A 17461-nucleotide genomic window follows, 5' to 3' on the forward strand; every position below is an offset into this window, starting at 1 on the left:
AAAAAAAAAAAGAAAAGATTAGCAAGGGGAGAAACCAAGTGAAAGTAAGAGCTGTAACAGCCAAAGAGGTCTTTATTTCTAGAATTGCTCAGAAATTTAAAGCATCAGTATTTTTCTCTTAGTTTCCCAGAATCTTTTGAATAGAATGCTGACTGTTCATTTGAAAGGGATATCTTTGACTCATTTTAGATGTGGAACTAGACATAAAAGAGGTCAGTGAGATGGAGAGTGTAAAATTCATAGTCTGGAGCCCATTTGCATGACTTGATATATCCAATGTGGTTTTGATGGGAAATTCTATAAACAGTAATTTGAAATTAGTACTAAGTAGAATAGACAAGAATATAGATATGAAGACAGACTTCAGGCAGTATGAAAGTGCACTAAAATGTGTATCTTAGTGCCTCTGAGTGCTTAATACAAAATACTGACTTGCACCTTTGTTTTGAGCAGGTTGTATTTTTTATTGGTTATGTTGAAGGAAAGACACACATTTGCATTCCTTCACCTACATACAGGATTCCTTTACATAGAATTGAATTGGGTATTGGAAATACAGGCATACCTCAGAGATCTCGTGGGTTTGGTTCCAGACCACCACAGTAAAGGGAGTCCTGAATGTTTTGGTTTCCCAGTGCATGTAAAAGTTATATTGCAGTCTCTGTGCAGTAGCATTGGGTCTAAAAAATGACATATATACCTTATTTAAAAAAAAAAAAAAACTTTACTGCTAAAAAATGCTAACCATCTGAGCTTTCAGTGGGTGGTAATCTTTTCCTGGTATGGAGAGTCTTGTCTTGATGTTGATGGCTGCTGATGGATCCGGGTAGTTTTTGCTGAGGTTTGGGGTGGCTGTGCAGTTTCTTAAAATAAGATGGTGGTGAAGTTTGCTGGCATCGATTGACTCTGCCTTTCATGAACAGTTTGTTTCTTTGGCATGCAGTGTTGTTAGATGGCATTTACCCACAGAGGAACTTCTTTCAAAACTGGTGTCAGTCCTCTCAAACTCTGCCGTTGCTTTTTATCAACTAAGGTGATATAACTTTCTAAATCTAAATTGTTTCAACAATCTTCACAGCATCTTCATCAGGAGTAGATTCCATCTCAAGAAATACTTTCTTTGCTCATCCGTAAGAAGCCGCTCCTCCTCTATTAAAAGTTTTCTCATGAGAGTGCAGCAATTCAGTCCCATCTCCGGGCTCCACTTCCCATTCTAGTTCTCTCGCTGTTTCCACCACATCTGCAGTTACTTCTGCCACTGAAGTTTTGAACCTTCAATTTAAAAAAAAAAAGGGGGGGGGCAATATCTGCGAAGCATAGTAAAGTGAAGCACAGTAAAACAAGGTATGCCTGTACCTTAAATCTATAATATGGATCTAAAATTAGGTTTTTCCCTTGTAAATTGTGAATTTTTCTGTGTTATCAGTTTATTTTTGTTCAGTACTCCTAGCAGAGAAGGGACTGACAGTCTAGAAAAGTTGATCAGATGTTTTGATTCAGGATATTGTTTTGATTTGGGCCCAGTGAAGGCCTCCAATAGGGAATTTGCCAGAGAGATTGAAGACCTTATTTCTAAGTTGGGGCATATTTAGCGTTTGCCTTGACACTGTATTAGCACAGTGGATGTTAAGACCATCTCTCATTGAAATGCCTGATATAGGCAGTTCAGAAAAGAAGAGGCTGGTGCCATGCCAATGGCCAGGAGAAAAAACAGTGAAGCTGAATCAGTTACTATTACTTGGTTCTGAGTTAATAGGCTCTTCATATTCTGTATCTATAGTTTGCATATACTCACAGTATGCCTTCACTGCACAGACTATGTAGAATTAAAACTGAAAGCTTTAGGGGTGCCTGGGTGGCTCAGTTGGTTTAAGCGTCTGCCTTCAGCTCGGGTCAGGATTCCGGGTCCTGGGATCAGGCCCCATGTCGGGCTCCCTGCTCAGTGGGGAGGCTGCTGATCTTCTCTTCCTCTGCCTGCCTGTGCTCTCTCCCTGTCAAATAAATAAAAATCTTAAAAAAAAAAAAAGCTTTAGCAATTAATATGCTCTTGTGCTGTTTTGAATTAAGGAATAAAAAGTTTAAAGTCCTAGTGGTATAGATACTTTCTGTATTTTCAGTTTGCTAGGATGTTGTGGCTCTACCATGGGTAGTTGACACTAAGATCAGAGAGACAGCTCAACTCTTTGTTTAATCTTTGCTCAAGAGACTTAATATTTATAGACTCAAGGATTTTTTTTTCCTTTCCTTGTGACTTTAGGTAGAAATTTCTTCCTGTCATATTAATAGAACACTAATTTTTTTTGTATTTTAAAAAGTGTATTTTAAAAGAGCACCTAATATACAATTTAACTATTTCAACCTTTTTTTACAAAGTGTACTGTTCTGTGTCATTAAGTACATTGACATGTTATGCACCTGTCATCATCCTTCTGTCTGTAATTTGGATTTTGATAGAAATCTTTTAAATTTGGGCTGATGGGGTGCCTGGGTGGCTCAGTGGGTTAAGCCTCTGCCTTTGGCTCAGGTCATGATCCCAGGGTCCTGGGATTGAGCCCAGCATCGGGCTCTCTGCTCAGCGGGGAGCCTGCTTCCCTTCCTCTCTCTCGCTGCCTGAGTTTCTGCCTACTTGTGATCTCTGTCAAATAAATAAATAAAGTATTTTAAAAATATTAAAAAAAATAAATTTGGACTGATACTGTTCTAGAAGGTATTTGGAAGTGAAGTCACAGGAGTGTTTTTCTTGGTAAAGCACTATGATTGGAACATGCACCTGGGCTGCCTGGCTTCCAGGATTCCTTCATAATCAGCTTGCAGTCCTATGCAATGCTAATGGCACCCCATTTTCTTTCTTTCTTTCTTTTCTTTTTTTTTTTTAAAGATTTTTAATTTACTTCGCAGAGAGGGCAGAAGTAGGCAGAGTGACAGGCCGAGGGAGAGGGAGAAGCGGATTCCCTGCTGAGCAGGGAGCTCAATGTGGGCCTTGATCCCGAGACCCTGAGATCATGACCTCCTGAGTTGAAGGCAGACACTTAACAGACTGAGTCACCCAGGTGCCCCATGGCACCCCATTTTTAAGAACTGTAACTGCTTCAACTGCCTCTTGGTAAAATTTTTAGGTGAGTTAGTGTGATTATATTTGCCAATTAAAGTCTCTTATGAGTGGATTTTAAGTTAAAACCATCCCCTCCCAGTAACAAAAACAATTGTTTTGGGCAGCTTTATGAACACGGAAACCACTTAAATTACTTTAGTAATGGAATTAATTAGCTTCCAGAACTTACCTACACACCATCATACTTTTTGCCGTATTTTCAAATTTGTGTATTGTTTCTCACTTTTTTCACTTTTAATGTCAGTATAGTTAATAGAAAACAAATATTCCTTGACATAAAATTCTAAGATTATCTTTAGATGACACTCTGGTAGGAAATGCTAAATTGGTTTTTTTAAAGAAGATTTTATTTATTTATTTGAGAGATTACACAGAGAGAGAGAGAAGCTGACTCAGAGCTTGAGCCCAGGACCTGAAACCATGACCTGAACCAAAGGCCAACGCCTGACTGACTGAGGTACCCAGGCATCCCTAAATTTTTTTTAAATTTTATTTTATTTTAAAACTTAGAGCACGAGTGTGAAGGGCAGAGGGAGAGAAAAGAGAATCTCAAGCGGACTCCATGCTGAGCACAGAGCCCAACTTGGGGCTTGATCTCATGAGCCTGAGATTACAACCTGAGCTGAAACCAAGTCAGAAGCTTGACTGACTGTGCCACCCAGGCACATACCTTAAGTTATTTTTATATCATGTCTTTAAGTCCATCTTGGGATGGATCATGTTAAATTTTAATGCATCTAATCTCTGGGAAAAAAAAGTAATTGCTTAACCTGAATTTTCTTGTAGATGTATTCTGGCACAAATAAAGTTTGGTTGTGGGAAGTGTATAGGAAAAGAAACATAGACTCAAAAATTATAAGGACTTATCAGAATGCTGAGTTTCTGAGTCAGATTCTCATTTTCCCACTGAATAAATTAGATGGCTTATAATACCTTGTTGTCTAACTTATGGGTCTTCTCCTTTTGGACACTTTTATTTGTACAGCAGTTTCTTAAAACTTAGATGTTGAAAAAGATAAGTTAAAAAATACCTGGTCTTAACTTGGTTTATTTATTTATTTTTAAAAAAGATTTATGTGTTTATTTGTCAGAGCACAAGCAGGGGGAGTGGCAGGCAGAGGGAGGAGCAGGCTTCCCCTTGAGCAGGGAGACCAATGTGGGACTCCATCCCAGGAACCTGAGATCATGACCTTAGCTGAAGGCAGAAGTTTAGCTGACTGAGCTACCCAGGCGCCCCTTAAAACTTGGTTTAAATGTGAATTAAAATGTTCTTCAAATTCCTGATAGTTCTGTAAGGCCTCATTAAAAATGAAAACACAGCCATATTTTAAATATGGAATCTTCCCTATATCATAAAAATGTAACAGCTTCTTACTATTGACTTAGAAATCTAAGTCTTAATCAGAAATTATGATTTAAAGCTCAATTTTTTCTACCCTAGGGCCTTTATCTAGAAGGAAAACCACATATGCCACAGCTAAAGCTGTTACTATCACACTTTTCCCCTTTTCATTTAAACTACAAACTTATAATGTGTGTCAAATTTTAGCAAAGGCATTTTAAAAAGAAATGTGTAAGATAACTTTGTAACTTGCAGTGTCCCTCATTAGTTCTCTCCAGCAAAGTTTCACTTAAAAGTTACTTTCTGAAAAAGAGGGTGCCTGGATGGCTCAGTCAGTTGTGTCTGCCTTGGCTCAGGTCATAATCTCAGGGTTCTGGAATTGAGCCCTGCCTCAGGCAGCCTGCTCAGCAGGGAACCTGCTTCTCCGCCACCCTCTATTGCCCCCCCCCCACTTGTACTCTCTCCCTGTGTCAAATATATATATATTTTAAAAGATTTTATTTATTTATTTGACAGAGATCACAAGTAGGCAGAGAGGCAGGCAGAGAGAGAGAGGAGGAAGCAGGCTTCCCTGCTGAGCAGAGAGCCTGATGCGGGGCTGGATACCAAGACCCCGAGATCAAGACCTGAGCCGAAGGCAGAGGCTTAACCCTCTGAGCCATCCAGGCGCCCCTGTCAAATACATTCTGGTTGTTGTTGTTGTTTGTTTTAAAGATTTATTTATTTATTTATTTGACAGAGATCACAAGTAGGCAGAGAGGCAGGCAGAGAGAGGGGGGAAAGCAGGCTCCCCGCTGAGCAGAGAGCCCGACTCGGGCTGGATCCCAGGACCCTGGGATCATGACCTGAGCTGAAGGCTCATTGAGGCAGCAGGCATCCCAATTCTTAAAAAAAAAAAAAAAGCTACTGAAAGAGCCTAGAAGGGATATAATTTTTCCCTAGTAAAACAAAGTTTTTTGCTTGCCTGGGGAGAATGTTTTTGGAGGAATGTCAAGGTTCTCTTGTTGAGTGTAAAATGCAGAAATGGATACTTAGGAGTATATAACTTGCCAGTGACCAGCAAGTACTCCAAACTAGGCTTTTATTGAACAAAGAATCTTTTTTTTTTTTTTTTTAAGATTTTGTTTTTAAGCAATCTTCACCCAATGTGGGGCTCAAAACGCACAGCCCTGAGATCAAGAGTCGCGTGCTCCATCGACTGAGCCAGCCAGGTGCCTTGAGCAAAGAATCATTCTTGCTCACTTTTTAGGTACATGGTTGAAAGTACAGGACAGGGTCTTGAGCCAGATTTCTTCCTAGATTCAAGGGAAGATTTGGATCTGTGTCTTACAAGCTAGCTATGTGATCTTGGGTTACTTCAATGTCATCCTCTGTGATATGGGGAAAATAATAGTAGCTTGTAAGGTAATTGTGAGAACTTAAATATTTAAAGCAGTATATGCCTAGCATAAGACCTAGAGAAATACCTTGCTACTGTTGCCACAACCACCACTTTCTGTGTGTGGCATAGGAATTTCATCCTGGTAGCTTTTATCTTTGTGTAGCATATACTCCTTATGAATGAAAAGTGTTACAATGTATTCTTATCTGAGATTACAATAATTGTAGTAAGATTGTTCATAAATATCTAGAAGAATGCATTAACTTTATCTGGCATTTGTGGAGGTCATGGGGATTATAGTGAAGGGAGAACTATATTCACCTCCTATTTCAGCTCTTGCCTCATTTGTTTATGTATTGCATAAACTCCAATCTATTCCTCTACTGTTTCTATTCTTCCTTATGCCAAGCACAGGGCCTGACAAAGGAGAAATGATGTCTGCCTGTGAATGAATGAGGAAGAGTAACTGGTTTAGACCGTTAAATACTAATGACGAGTTGCCATCCCAGAATTCTGCCTGGCGGTGCTCAGTGGAGTGGAGGTCCTCTTAGGAGAGCTTTACAAAGGGATCAGAAGCACACAGCTATGCCTGTCAGTCTCTAAGTTGCATAAATTAGCTGATTGGTACAAATGCTGTATTCCCTTGGGATCCTGGTGTTTTTAGTGTTGTTTTGCCAAGTGGCAAAAAAAAAAAACATTCCTTTTTATTATTTATTGCTACTGGTATGATTGAGTAGATTGTTTTCACATGTTAGAAGGGAAATACACATTCTAAGGCCTTGATCTTTGTGCATTGTGGCCATATTTTCTATAAGGTAGTCCTCTACCCATTGCTCATTTTTAGATGCTATTGATTACAAACATATTATTGCCACCCCCAGTTTAGTTTTTATCAAGGAATCCAGCAGGGAGGGGTGTCTTGGTAGGCTGGGAAAACTATTGAAACCTTATTAGAGTAAGTGGTTAGAAAAATAGCATGAGGGCTAGAAAACCAGAATGAGAACAAGTTGCATGATACTACATTGTATTGAGGGAAAACTTAAAAGAGTGTTTGGCAAGATAACAGGTACATGTCTGTAATCTTATAATCTGAACTCTTTAGGTTTTAATGCTGAACTTTGCTCTAAGACCATGACCTTCTTCCTTTTTTAAAAGATTTGTTTTAAAAGATTTTATTCATTTAAGAGCGAGAGAGAGAGCAAGCGAGCACAAGTTGGGCAGAGGGAGAAGCAGACTCCCTGCTCAGCAGGGACCCTGATGTGGAACTTGATTCCAGGACTTTGGGATCATTGCCTGAGCTGAAGGCAGCTGCTTAACCGATTGAGCCACCCAGGCCCCCCCTCCCGTCCCCCCCGAAGAGATTTAGAATGATCTTTGAAACCTAGCAAGTTTTACTTATGGAGGGAGAGGTTCAAAGTTACATTGTTTCATGCACTCAGATTACTTTTTTTCCTTCTGTGATTGCTGCTGGGTTACAGTTAATAGTATATTTAAATATGTAAGATATACTTACGTGGTATATTTAAGTTTTCCCATGAACAAAATGGTGAATTACCTCATAAAATCTCATTTAAGAAAATTGTTCTGAGTTAAAATTCAGAAGTAATTATTTTTATAGATCACGTGTATGAGATTTCTTTCTCAACGTCAGAAAAGCCTTTTAAAAAAGTTACAATTATATGTTACTGTTTTTGATGTACCTTAGTATTCTAAAAATAATTATTTCATTATAAGGACTAAAAATCCTCTAAATCAGTGATCCCAGAGTTGACTACCCTGATGTGAATTGTTTTTACTTAAAATAAGGGAGTAAGGCGACAAACAAATTTGTTAAAATTAAGGCATAAAACAGCAATCCTTCATTTGAATTATTCTTTGTATTTGAAGTCTCTGTTCTGAAAGCCCAAGTGAGAAAGCTTATCTTGTCAAGCTTATTGCAAGCAGGTACTGTCTCACACAGGAAGGTCAGGCCCTGAGTATTTGCAAAGCAGACAAGTATTCAGGTATTTTCTGGTCATTCTGCAAGATAGGGTCTTTGAGCTTATTGATGAAGTGATTGACATGGACAAGGATGACAACTTCAGCCGTCGCCATGTACTGAGAAGATCAGGACCACTCCAACCCTAGCTCAGTGGTAGGCTAGAAGGAATTTTTTAGCTGGAACATCATGTGGGAGTTAGCGTCTTAGTGTGGACCCCCCAAGGTGTTTTGCTGCTGAACTGACTTGTGCCAGAGAGTGCCCTCTCCTGGCCAATGCTGGTGTGTGCACACACCTCAAGTCTGTTCTCTTTAGTAACCCAAGCTTCACTTCCTGTGAAGTCAGCAAGTTATCTGGAATACCTTCAGCATGAAATTTCAACTGCATTTTGGTCTTATTTAAAAAAAATTTTTTTTGTAAATGGATTTAAAAGAACTCAAATGACTGCTCTACTTTTGTTAACTTGGTTTTTTCTACCATAGGTCTCAACAAATGGCAGCTATTACATCAGACAGTGACGAGTCCTGCTGCTCCCTTACAGTGTCTGACAGACCACTGTGGATTCAGACTGGGAGCATTGAAGTTAACAGTGAGACGGGCAGGTCTGTCTGTGTTAAGCCCTGCCACAAAGTGAAGAGGGCATCATGTCATCACTTAATCATTCTGAAGTAGATTAGGCTAGACCTGAAAGAATTCATTAGTTCTTTTTCTATAGTTTTCATTGACCTTGGTAGCTGGGTGTACCTCATGTAGGTGACAGTTTTAATGAGTGAAAATAACTTTCAATTGTGCTAAAAAGAAAAAATAGTTGAGCTAGCCTCCTGTGAGCTTCTGTGAAATGACAGTTTTTCCTAGGGTGCTAAAAATTTGGTATCAGATTGTAGAACTATGTCAAATAGCAACTGAGTCTCCATGGGAAGTCAAATAGTGGATTTCTTTATCTTTTCACTATCTCCGTCTTTCTTTGTCACTTTTATATCCACTTCTTAGTCATTCTTAATGTGTGTATATATAAGAATATATATATATCCATATATGAATATATATATATTTTCTTAGTGAATTAACCTCAAAACCATTGTCATTTACATAAGAAAAGTCAAAACTCAGAGGGGCTGTAATCTTTTTCTTTAATAAAGTGCATTTACCAAGACCTCTTTGGATAGCGCCTTAAAGTTTATTTTGGGCTCTTATACTGATACTGATGGAAAGGTTAAAGGATTTCTGCTGTGCTGCTTTTGAACTTATGATCTCTTTTTGCTTCCTTGAATTAAGGCTATTTAACCCTGTGGTGTTTGCAGCTAGTGAAGAGCCACGATTGGGCCTTGACACTACACAGGAGCTGTAATTTGCAAGCTGGGTCAGAATGGCACAGTTGGGATCAGAGATTGAGGCTGGGAGATTCTGGACTCTGAACTGTACTCTAGAGATGATAGCTACCCTTATGATTTCTTGAGAGAATGGTGTTTTAGTTCTCTGTACCTCTTGCAGGAATAGAAAGACCTCCTTCAACTCTGGGCTTTCTTGTCCACTTGAATAGGCCTCACTAAGGTTGAAGCCAAATACTGTGTCATAAATAGAAAGAAATGGAATTATGTATGGGATTGGTTGTTAACCTTTTTTTTTTTCTTTCAGTTTACTTCCAAAGTTCTGTGTGGGTCTAAAGAGTATTTTAGTAATAGTTTTAAAAAGTAAACGTTTCTTAGTTTAATATCAAATTTAAAGGTGTTAAGCATTCTGTTTCTTCAGAAGCAAAGACTATTCACCTTATTTTCTGATGTGTGGGGTATTTACAGCTAGCTATTGCCTGAGAAAAACATGGCAGAATGCCCTGTTACTGTGTTTTATAGGCCTTGATCCAGTAAGTCAGGAAGGCAACCCAGGAAGCTAATAGAAGATCAAGAGTTCTAGCAAAGAATGGCAAAGACTTTTGAAATCTTTGGAAGTTAAATATTGGGAAGGATGGGGGTGGTTTTTCTTTTTCTGCATTCTGTGTTTATTTTGTCAGTTATTACTCCACTGAACATGCCACAGATCTTTGGTTTAAAAATACACTTGACCAAAAAAAAATCATCATTCTCTCTACGATCACTTCTTTTGGAATTTAAACTCTTATTGGCACTTAGTTTACTGGAGCCGAGAGGCATTAACCAAGGATGATAGAGGATTGCAGTGGGGTTCTTACCACTTGGTATTAAAGGGAAGTCGATAACGCTGGGCAGAAATTCCGGTCATGCTGTCTGGCAGTAATTTTTCTAAGCCTTGTCCTCTATAAATGTTTTGCTCAGTCTTGCTTCATGTTGGAGGTATGGTAAAGAGAGCCTCTGTTCCTGATCTGGTGTGCTGGTGTAATAAGGGACAACATTGGTCAGTCTAGTGTACAGAAGTTATCTTCGAGTAGCAACATGGTGCTCTGGATGCCTTCTGGTGTGTCTACCTTGGGGAAGGCACCCTCCACCCCCACGTTTGCTCTTTGTACATATGCAGATGGTACGGTCAGCAGCTGATCCGTGCCTGGCTTGGTTTCGTATGTGAATCGGCTTCAGCCTGTGGGCAGCCTGTGCTTGGAAGGCCACTGGCGCTTCAGAGCAGCCCTTGGCAGTGGCGCGGACTTCCAGAGGTGAATGTGGGTGCTGGGGCGGAAGGGGGTGGGCAGCATGGAGACCCTCACTAGGCAAATCTTCATCAACAAGGATTTTTAAAAACCTCAAGTGCAGCTTGACTCTGTGAAGGTGACAACAGTTTTATGGTGGAATTTGGCCAGTTGTACTTTGGAAATAAGATGAATGCTTCTGCTGGTCTAGAGTGGAAGTAAACTGTCTTTTCAAATGTTGGTTAAGTTTAGCTGATTTTAAGAAACAAGTGTGACCCCATAAATAGGGCTGGATTTAAAGAACGAGGACATCATTTTTCTCTTATTTACTTGTGCTTAACTGCATTTTCTTCCTTTTCTTTACTGTATTTCAGCACAAAGACATTAGCAGGATGCTGGTTTCATGGACCGGTCCCATAATGACACCACACCAGAGCATCAGGACTGAATGACATTGGAGACTCAGATTTTTAAAGCTGCACTAAGAAGTTAATGTTAAGGCAGTGGTTAAAACCAACAGTCTATAAAGGGGCACTTGCAAATTTTGCTATATGAAACTGAAGAAAAGGTATTAGGGGAATATTTTATAAAAAATAAACTGTTGCAATAAGTTATGCATGAGAGGAGGAGAAAAGTGATACGAAACACGCAGAGAACTCACTTGAATCTTACGTATCAAGAATCACTGACCGTAACTTTTTCTGAATGTGAAGTTCTTTTCAGTACAGTTTGGACAGGCCTAAAAGGCATGGGATGATGACAGAGATGCTGAATTATTTTTTAAACTAAAATTTTGTGCTTTCTCCAAGGTTTTGTTAATCCATTTAGATATGAGCAAAGGTATTTCTAAGATGGCTCTCCTGTGAACACAGCAAGTGTCACAGCTGCCAGGCGAGGCCAAGGTCTCCTTCAGGGTACCAGTGGAAACAACAGGAAAGATTTCCTAACATCCTACTAAAAGGATGGTGAAGTGCCCTGCCCCACCCCGCAGAGAATTTGGATCTTTTCTTTCTTCAATAAAACAGGGCTGTATTATCTTGAATATACGTTTGCTTGTTAGAACATATTAAGATGTATTTATTTGCCACCAGTATTTAACATTTTGTGCACATTTTCATAACTGCATTCTTACCTTTTAAATTCTGACTCAAAGTGGATAGGCTAGTGTTGACCTTAGAGTGAAAATATGAACTCTAAGAGCTAGTTCTTAATTCTACTGTGGTGGAAAGGCTTTTTTCCTGAATTTTGATCTGGACCTCTCTCATGGAGAGCCCTTCCTTCCAACTGCAAGATACCCTCCCAGGTATCAGGTGGGACTTGACCCTGGGAACAAGCAGTAGGAACAGATCCATAAAGAGCTTTCATGCATGGAACATGAATTCTTATTACTGGAGACCATAATGTTTTTCTTGTCTTTGGAAAATGCATATTATGAAAAACCTTAATTTTTCTTTTTAATGAATGGAAAAACTTTCATGAGGAAAGCAGATGGACCTATTAGTACTACATTTTTAAGGCATTTTATATTTGATGGTGCCGTACTTTTAATAAAACTGAAGTTTTTTAGTGGCAATACGGATTTATTTTTTAAACCAGAAAGATAGACCATATTGACTACTTAATACAAAAAAGGGGGGGAAATGCCAAAAAATAAAATACAAAATTCATTTGAAGCAACATAACAGATAACTGAGCATTTGGCTCAAATTATCTGTTAATTTTCCATAATCTTACTGTTTAGGTTTGACCCACATTCAGGATTAAGAAAAGGTTCTGAGTGAGAGCTGGAGAACATCTCATACACCTGACTAGGACTTGATTTTACAACTCAAGAAGAAAAGGAAGACAGTCTTCTAGTGAGCTTAATACAAATTCTAATTACACGGCAAGTAATTTAAAGTTTGGAGGACATTCTAAAGTCTTTTGGGAAATCTTCATGAAGTCATTATACACATTTGATCAAATCTGAAAACGTCGGCTCTGGAACTGGAGCAGCAGGGAGCTCTAAAGATTACATATAGCTCTGTGGCCCCTCTTCACGGCCCTAGGGCTTAGGCTGGAGTCCATCTTGTTCTTTCTGAGATCGAACACCAGCAGTACCTTTCAGGCTCACTTCAAGAATCATGTAACTCCACACCACGGTGACTGTACAATAATGAAGCTTTAGGATTCTTTGCGCAGTGATGGAAATGACCGAGAATAAAAATACAAAGGCAAAACCTGATCTCTCCCAATTCTTATAAGTTATCTAAATATTTTTTCTCATGACAAAATTCTCAAAGGTGTTTTGTTATAAACCATGTTTTCGTTTTTTAATAAATGAAATTTGGTGGTATTTAAGATCTAGACATACCATGTTGCTGTTTCACTTTTTCGTTGCTTTAGTTGCTTAATATTTAAGCTTTGCTCCATGCTACCTTTGTCTGTATTTCAAATCTTCACAAGCCTATTTCATTTTGTAGACTTGAATGACAAAAAAGTTGTTTCTCATCTAAAGTATGCTAAGACTTAAATGTTAAAGAATGTTGTGTAACATTTATCCAATAAAGTCTTGATTTTTAAAAATTTAGTTATTTAAAAACTTTTGTTTACTTTTTAGGAGTTAGGTTCTAGAGCTCATTATTTTTTAACTATTAAGTTTCAGTCACTAGTTCTTTAGGGAGCGGCTGTAAGTAACATTGCTTCCTTTGGAGAACAGCCTGTTTTTCTTTAATCCTTGGAAGATTTTTAGGGGACCCTCCACGATCAAGGAGTAGAGGAATGGTGAAGAGTTTTATTAGGATCTTGTGCACAACATGACTGTTTTCTGATGGAAACAAATATGCTACCCTTCAGAGCTGGATGTAATTGAGCAAATATCTACTGATATGTTTGTTTCAATTTTTAAGATGTCCTTCCCTTACAGATAAATGGTTGCTTCTTTAAAAGCCCAGCATGTCCAATGTGTTTGAACAGAAACACTACTATCAGGAAAAAACGAGCCTCTTAAAACTTACCAGACAGCTGAGATTTTTTTTAGACTGACCCCAAAACTTAACGTTAGTGTGCTTCCCCGCACTGCACCCCCATTTGAGTAAAGCAGGCCTTTCGAAGGCTGCCTCTTACTCCAGAGTATACATGGAGTCTTTATTCTCGCAAACATTATCCTATTTCAGTTTATCTAAAATGAGTATAAAAAAGGAGGCCATTGGAATCTGGCTCTGTTAGTATCCTTTTCCCCCTCAGGCTTCCTAGTAATGAAAATGGAACTAGAGAGAACCAAGGTAGATGATGTGCACATTATCCAGAAGGTCTCCACAGGACACCCACCCTGCCCCAATACACTCCTGATCGTGTTGCATGCGTGTGTCCCATGATGACAGACACACCTAACAGGAGAGGGAATGAGGGATGAGACCCATGGCTACAACTTGGGATCTTTCTGGGGCTATCTTCATGTAAGAAAATCTAAGTTTGGATTCCTGCCCTGAAATCATGTATGGAATGTGTACCAGTACCTTTCTGGACTGTAGAAAAAAGTAAGCTGTTTTCCTTTTATACCCGATAACTCATTTCTCCTCTTTCAAGTAATGACTGATTCTTCCCTCAGTGCTTTGAATAGAGCACACTGTGTTACCTTTAAGCACACCTTTCTCTAGTGGTGAACATCACAATGAGATTTCATGGTCTAACAACTCCTTTGCTGATATCAATAAGGTAATGATCCTGCAATGAAAGAATGTACTTCAGGAATACTGTGCCAGAGAAAGAAAGAGCTGGCCAAACGTCGTGGCTAGGTCACTGTACTTAAGAATACTTCTAGGATTAGCCCTGATTTCCTTGTGAGGCACATCTGTCCAGGCAACCTAACACAAAGGAAGCCAAGTTGAGCTGCTGATATTAAGAGCAGGATGTTTCTATACAAATGACCTGCTTCTACAGACGTGGATTCTAACCCAAGTTCTACCAGTTACCTTCCTGACACCATCACACAGCCACACTGGCCCAAGACAGGGAAGATGGAATTTTTGTACCATAAGTGAAATGGTCTAATCTTAATGTTTGAATTCTGTCTATAAGCTCAGTGCCCAATTGCTGTGGCTCCTGAGTGGACAGCTCAGACCTGTGATCCAAAGAAGGTGAACTCTCAGCAGTGTGAAGTACCCTGAGTAAAGGAGTGCCTGCTGTGTCACTGTTCCAGAAAAGCACAGCCAGGGGCTCCAGTTAAGACAAAGCAGCCTTGCAGAAGACAGGGAGGGAGGGGATCCTTCACAGGTTTAAATGGAGCTCCTTTAACACCTGTGGAAAACAAGGCAGGCTGGAAACACTTTTGTAGCAGGAGCGGAAGCTCTAACTCCTGGTTTCTGATGCCAACTCTGCCAATGGCAAGGTCTAATCCGTGTCACACAGCCCCAGGAAACTACCTGACCTTTCCTCCCACTGAATGTTATGAAGTACGGTTGCAAACGGCACGTTCTAATTTGGGGTAGTCAAACTATCCCTATAAAACAATGTGGACTTGAGACCAAATACCAGAGACCGTGCACTAAAGCCTACGTTCTTTAAAAATATAACCCGTTCTCCCCACTTCACTCCATTCCCTGTCTTCCCATTCCTGGCTTCCTTGAGGATTTCTGTCTTTAGTCTGTTTGAAGACTTGACTGTGTGTGGATTTCAGACTTGCCACGCTTGGGGAGTTGGAGGGCCCTGGGATGCTCAGGCGGTAGGAGGTGGCAGTCTAGTGAGTCTAGGTGGAGTGCTTGAGGCCGAATTCCCACCTGGGTGCTCTGTATTAGCAAGCTAGAGCTCTAGGAGCTGGGACTGAATCATGGCCCTAAATCGTTAGCTATAGGCTTCCTTGGCAGCGGGAGAGCAGGCCATGCCATGCTTTGGCTGAGAGGGAAATGTGAGCTTCCAAAGTTTCCCCTTGAGTGAGAGGGAAAAGAAGGTAGAGTCATATTTCTAGTTCTGGCTGGTAGAACTTAACTCCTACGTGATGGAGCTGATTCCTAGTTTGCAGGCCTCAGAAGGTTAGAAAATTAGAAGATGGCAATATTCTTATTACAGAGTATTCCAAACATTTGTAAAGGCAGACTGGTAGAACCAATGAACCTCATGTATGCACCCCTAGCTTCACCATGACCAGCCTGCAGCCAGGAAGACTGAAATGTTTAGTGCTCTGAAATATGAGGCCATCCTCAGAGTTTCCATAAACGCATGTTATTGGTTTCTCTGCTCGTCTCCTGAAGGGTTTGAAGCAACTGTTCTGAGGCTCTGGGGGTGATTTTAGCCCCCCCCTCTTGGGCTGGCTGGTGGCAAGTAATCCATTTCTCATTATCAGGAGCGTCAACGGGCTTGGTCTAGTGTGGATTCAGGGCAGCTCTTCACAGATAGAAGGAAGCAACAGGAAATTACCGCCTCCCTTTTTGGTACAGTTCCCTGAAGGCACAGATTTCTTTGCTGTGCATATACTTCCTCCTTTAAAGGAAAGGAAGGTGACAGAAGGACTAGGCTTGTTACTACCATGGCACGGAGGAGGCAGACACAAAAGGAGCAGACCCATCTCACCAATTGCTCCAGGATTTTACTAGGGTTTAGGGGTATGTATCAAGCACAGAGTAGTACACACTGACAGTAGTAAGAAATAAGGGAGGGATGAGGTGAAAGGCAGGATCACAGAAGTGATTCCAGCAATAGGAGCATAGAACAAAGGTAAAACCAGGCTGACAGTGACCCCTGGCTGCAGGCCTATAGGATGCACCCTAAACACTGAGCTCCCACGGCTCAGTGCTGCCTTTCTGGCCAACAGTGAGCTTAAGGAAGTCAGATACCAGAGTAAGAGGGACAGAGGCTTAAGTCACTGATTTTTCTGTCCTAGGGGGTTTCTCAGATTGGCATTCTGGTCTTAGAGGGTTTACTGGACCCTTCCCTTTAAAGATTTTTCTTAAGGAGATTAAAGCAGCCATTCACTTGCACAGCTGTTCCCTTCGTCCTTGGTCTCCTATCAATGCCTTCCTCTTTGACATTCCAACTTTGGCTAAACCGGAGTCATAAAAGAAGGATTTGCTGGTCTGGTTAGCTCTTAGGATGAGACAGACAACCCTTGCAAGTCAATCTTCCGATCAGGTTTGCATTTAATACCTGCTGCCAGCTTCCCATCCCATGGCAGTCTATTCAGACTGTAAAATACCTCCAGAATGTCCTTGTCTGGTCTTCCTAAATCAGTCTGAATTCCAGAATGACAGCTTTGTGAAACGTAATTCAGCAATAGTCTTAGAGGCCAGCTCAGGGACCCACAGAGCACCAGAAATAATCACCAGGCACACTAATCCTTCCAAAAGCAGTTCCCTACCTTCAAGGACACAAAATGTTGCAGGAAATAGGACTTTTGTCATAGACTAAACAAACATTCATGCCTTTGACTATACCTGAGTAACTCTGAAGGTCCAGTGTGTGAGGTCTTGTCATTTTACTGAAGCTCAAATGTAGGCCCAATGCCACGATGTTCAGGTCATTAGCTAGTACGCTCGGCCACTCCCCAGCCTCCACATGTTGGCATGGTGTAACAGTCTCTACCCTACAAGCACAACAACTTGTAATCAAGATATGGCATTCTGCGGGTGGGACAAGGAACAAAAGGATACAGGGGAAGAACCCAGGGGTAGTGCTTGTGATGGAAGGCAAACCTTGTATGCTAAGTAGTCTTCTGGGAAAAAGAAGGGGATCTTAAGAACAGAATTTAACCATAATTCAAATCCCTGATGTGAGGAAAAGGAACTAATCCACAGTGTCCTCCCCATAGAAAAAGCAGCAGATGAGTAGGACTTTGTTGCAGAAATAGTCCCAGTTTCCCAGGTGAACCTTCTGCAGGAGGCTCCAGTGAATGGAAGTCAGAGGGGTACTTAAGACCCAGGTGGAGATACAGAGAAAACACAAGATTCAGTGGAAATGTGATCTGGGAAAAGGTGCAGAGGCTGAAAGGAGAGGACAAGCTGGGGATTCCTGGAAGTCCTGGACATATACAAATCCTTGCAGATATCTAAGATGTAAAAATGAAAATTTAAAGACAAGGTGAC

The 17461-nt window shown here is 40.4% G+C and overlaps 1 protein-coding gene across 5 annotated transcripts in view; it reads left to right on the plus strand.

The window, feature by feature from the left end:
• The window catches only part of PWWP2A (PWWP domain containing 2A), a 37487-nt gene extending 24521 nt beyond the window's left edge, over positions 1–12966 (plus strand). The window contains exons 3-5 of one of the 5 annotated variants that reach the window (XM_032337147.1): positions 8296–8415; positions 9089–9245; positions 10781–12966. In XM_032337147.1, coding sequence (XP_032193038.1) covers positions 8296–8415; positions 9089–9228 — 260 coding nt within the window. In that variant the 3' untranslated portion in view covers positions 9229–9245; positions 10781–12966. Of the gene's footprint in view, positions 1–8295; positions 8416–9088; positions 9246–10780 lie in introns of those variants that run through there. The other 4 variants (XM_032337142.1, XM_032337139.1, XM_032337146.1 and 1 more) reach the window with 4 other exon arrangements.
• The last annotated feature ends 4495 nt before the right edge of the window (positions 12967–17461 follow it).

Source organism: Mustela erminea, chromosome 3 (assembly GCF_009829155.1).
Source record: "Mustela erminea isolate mMusErm1 chromosome 3, mMusErm1.Pri, whole genome shotgun sequence".
Classification (NCBI taxonomy): Eukaryota; Metazoa; Chordata; class Mammalia; order Carnivora; family Mustelidae; genus Mustela; species Mustela erminea.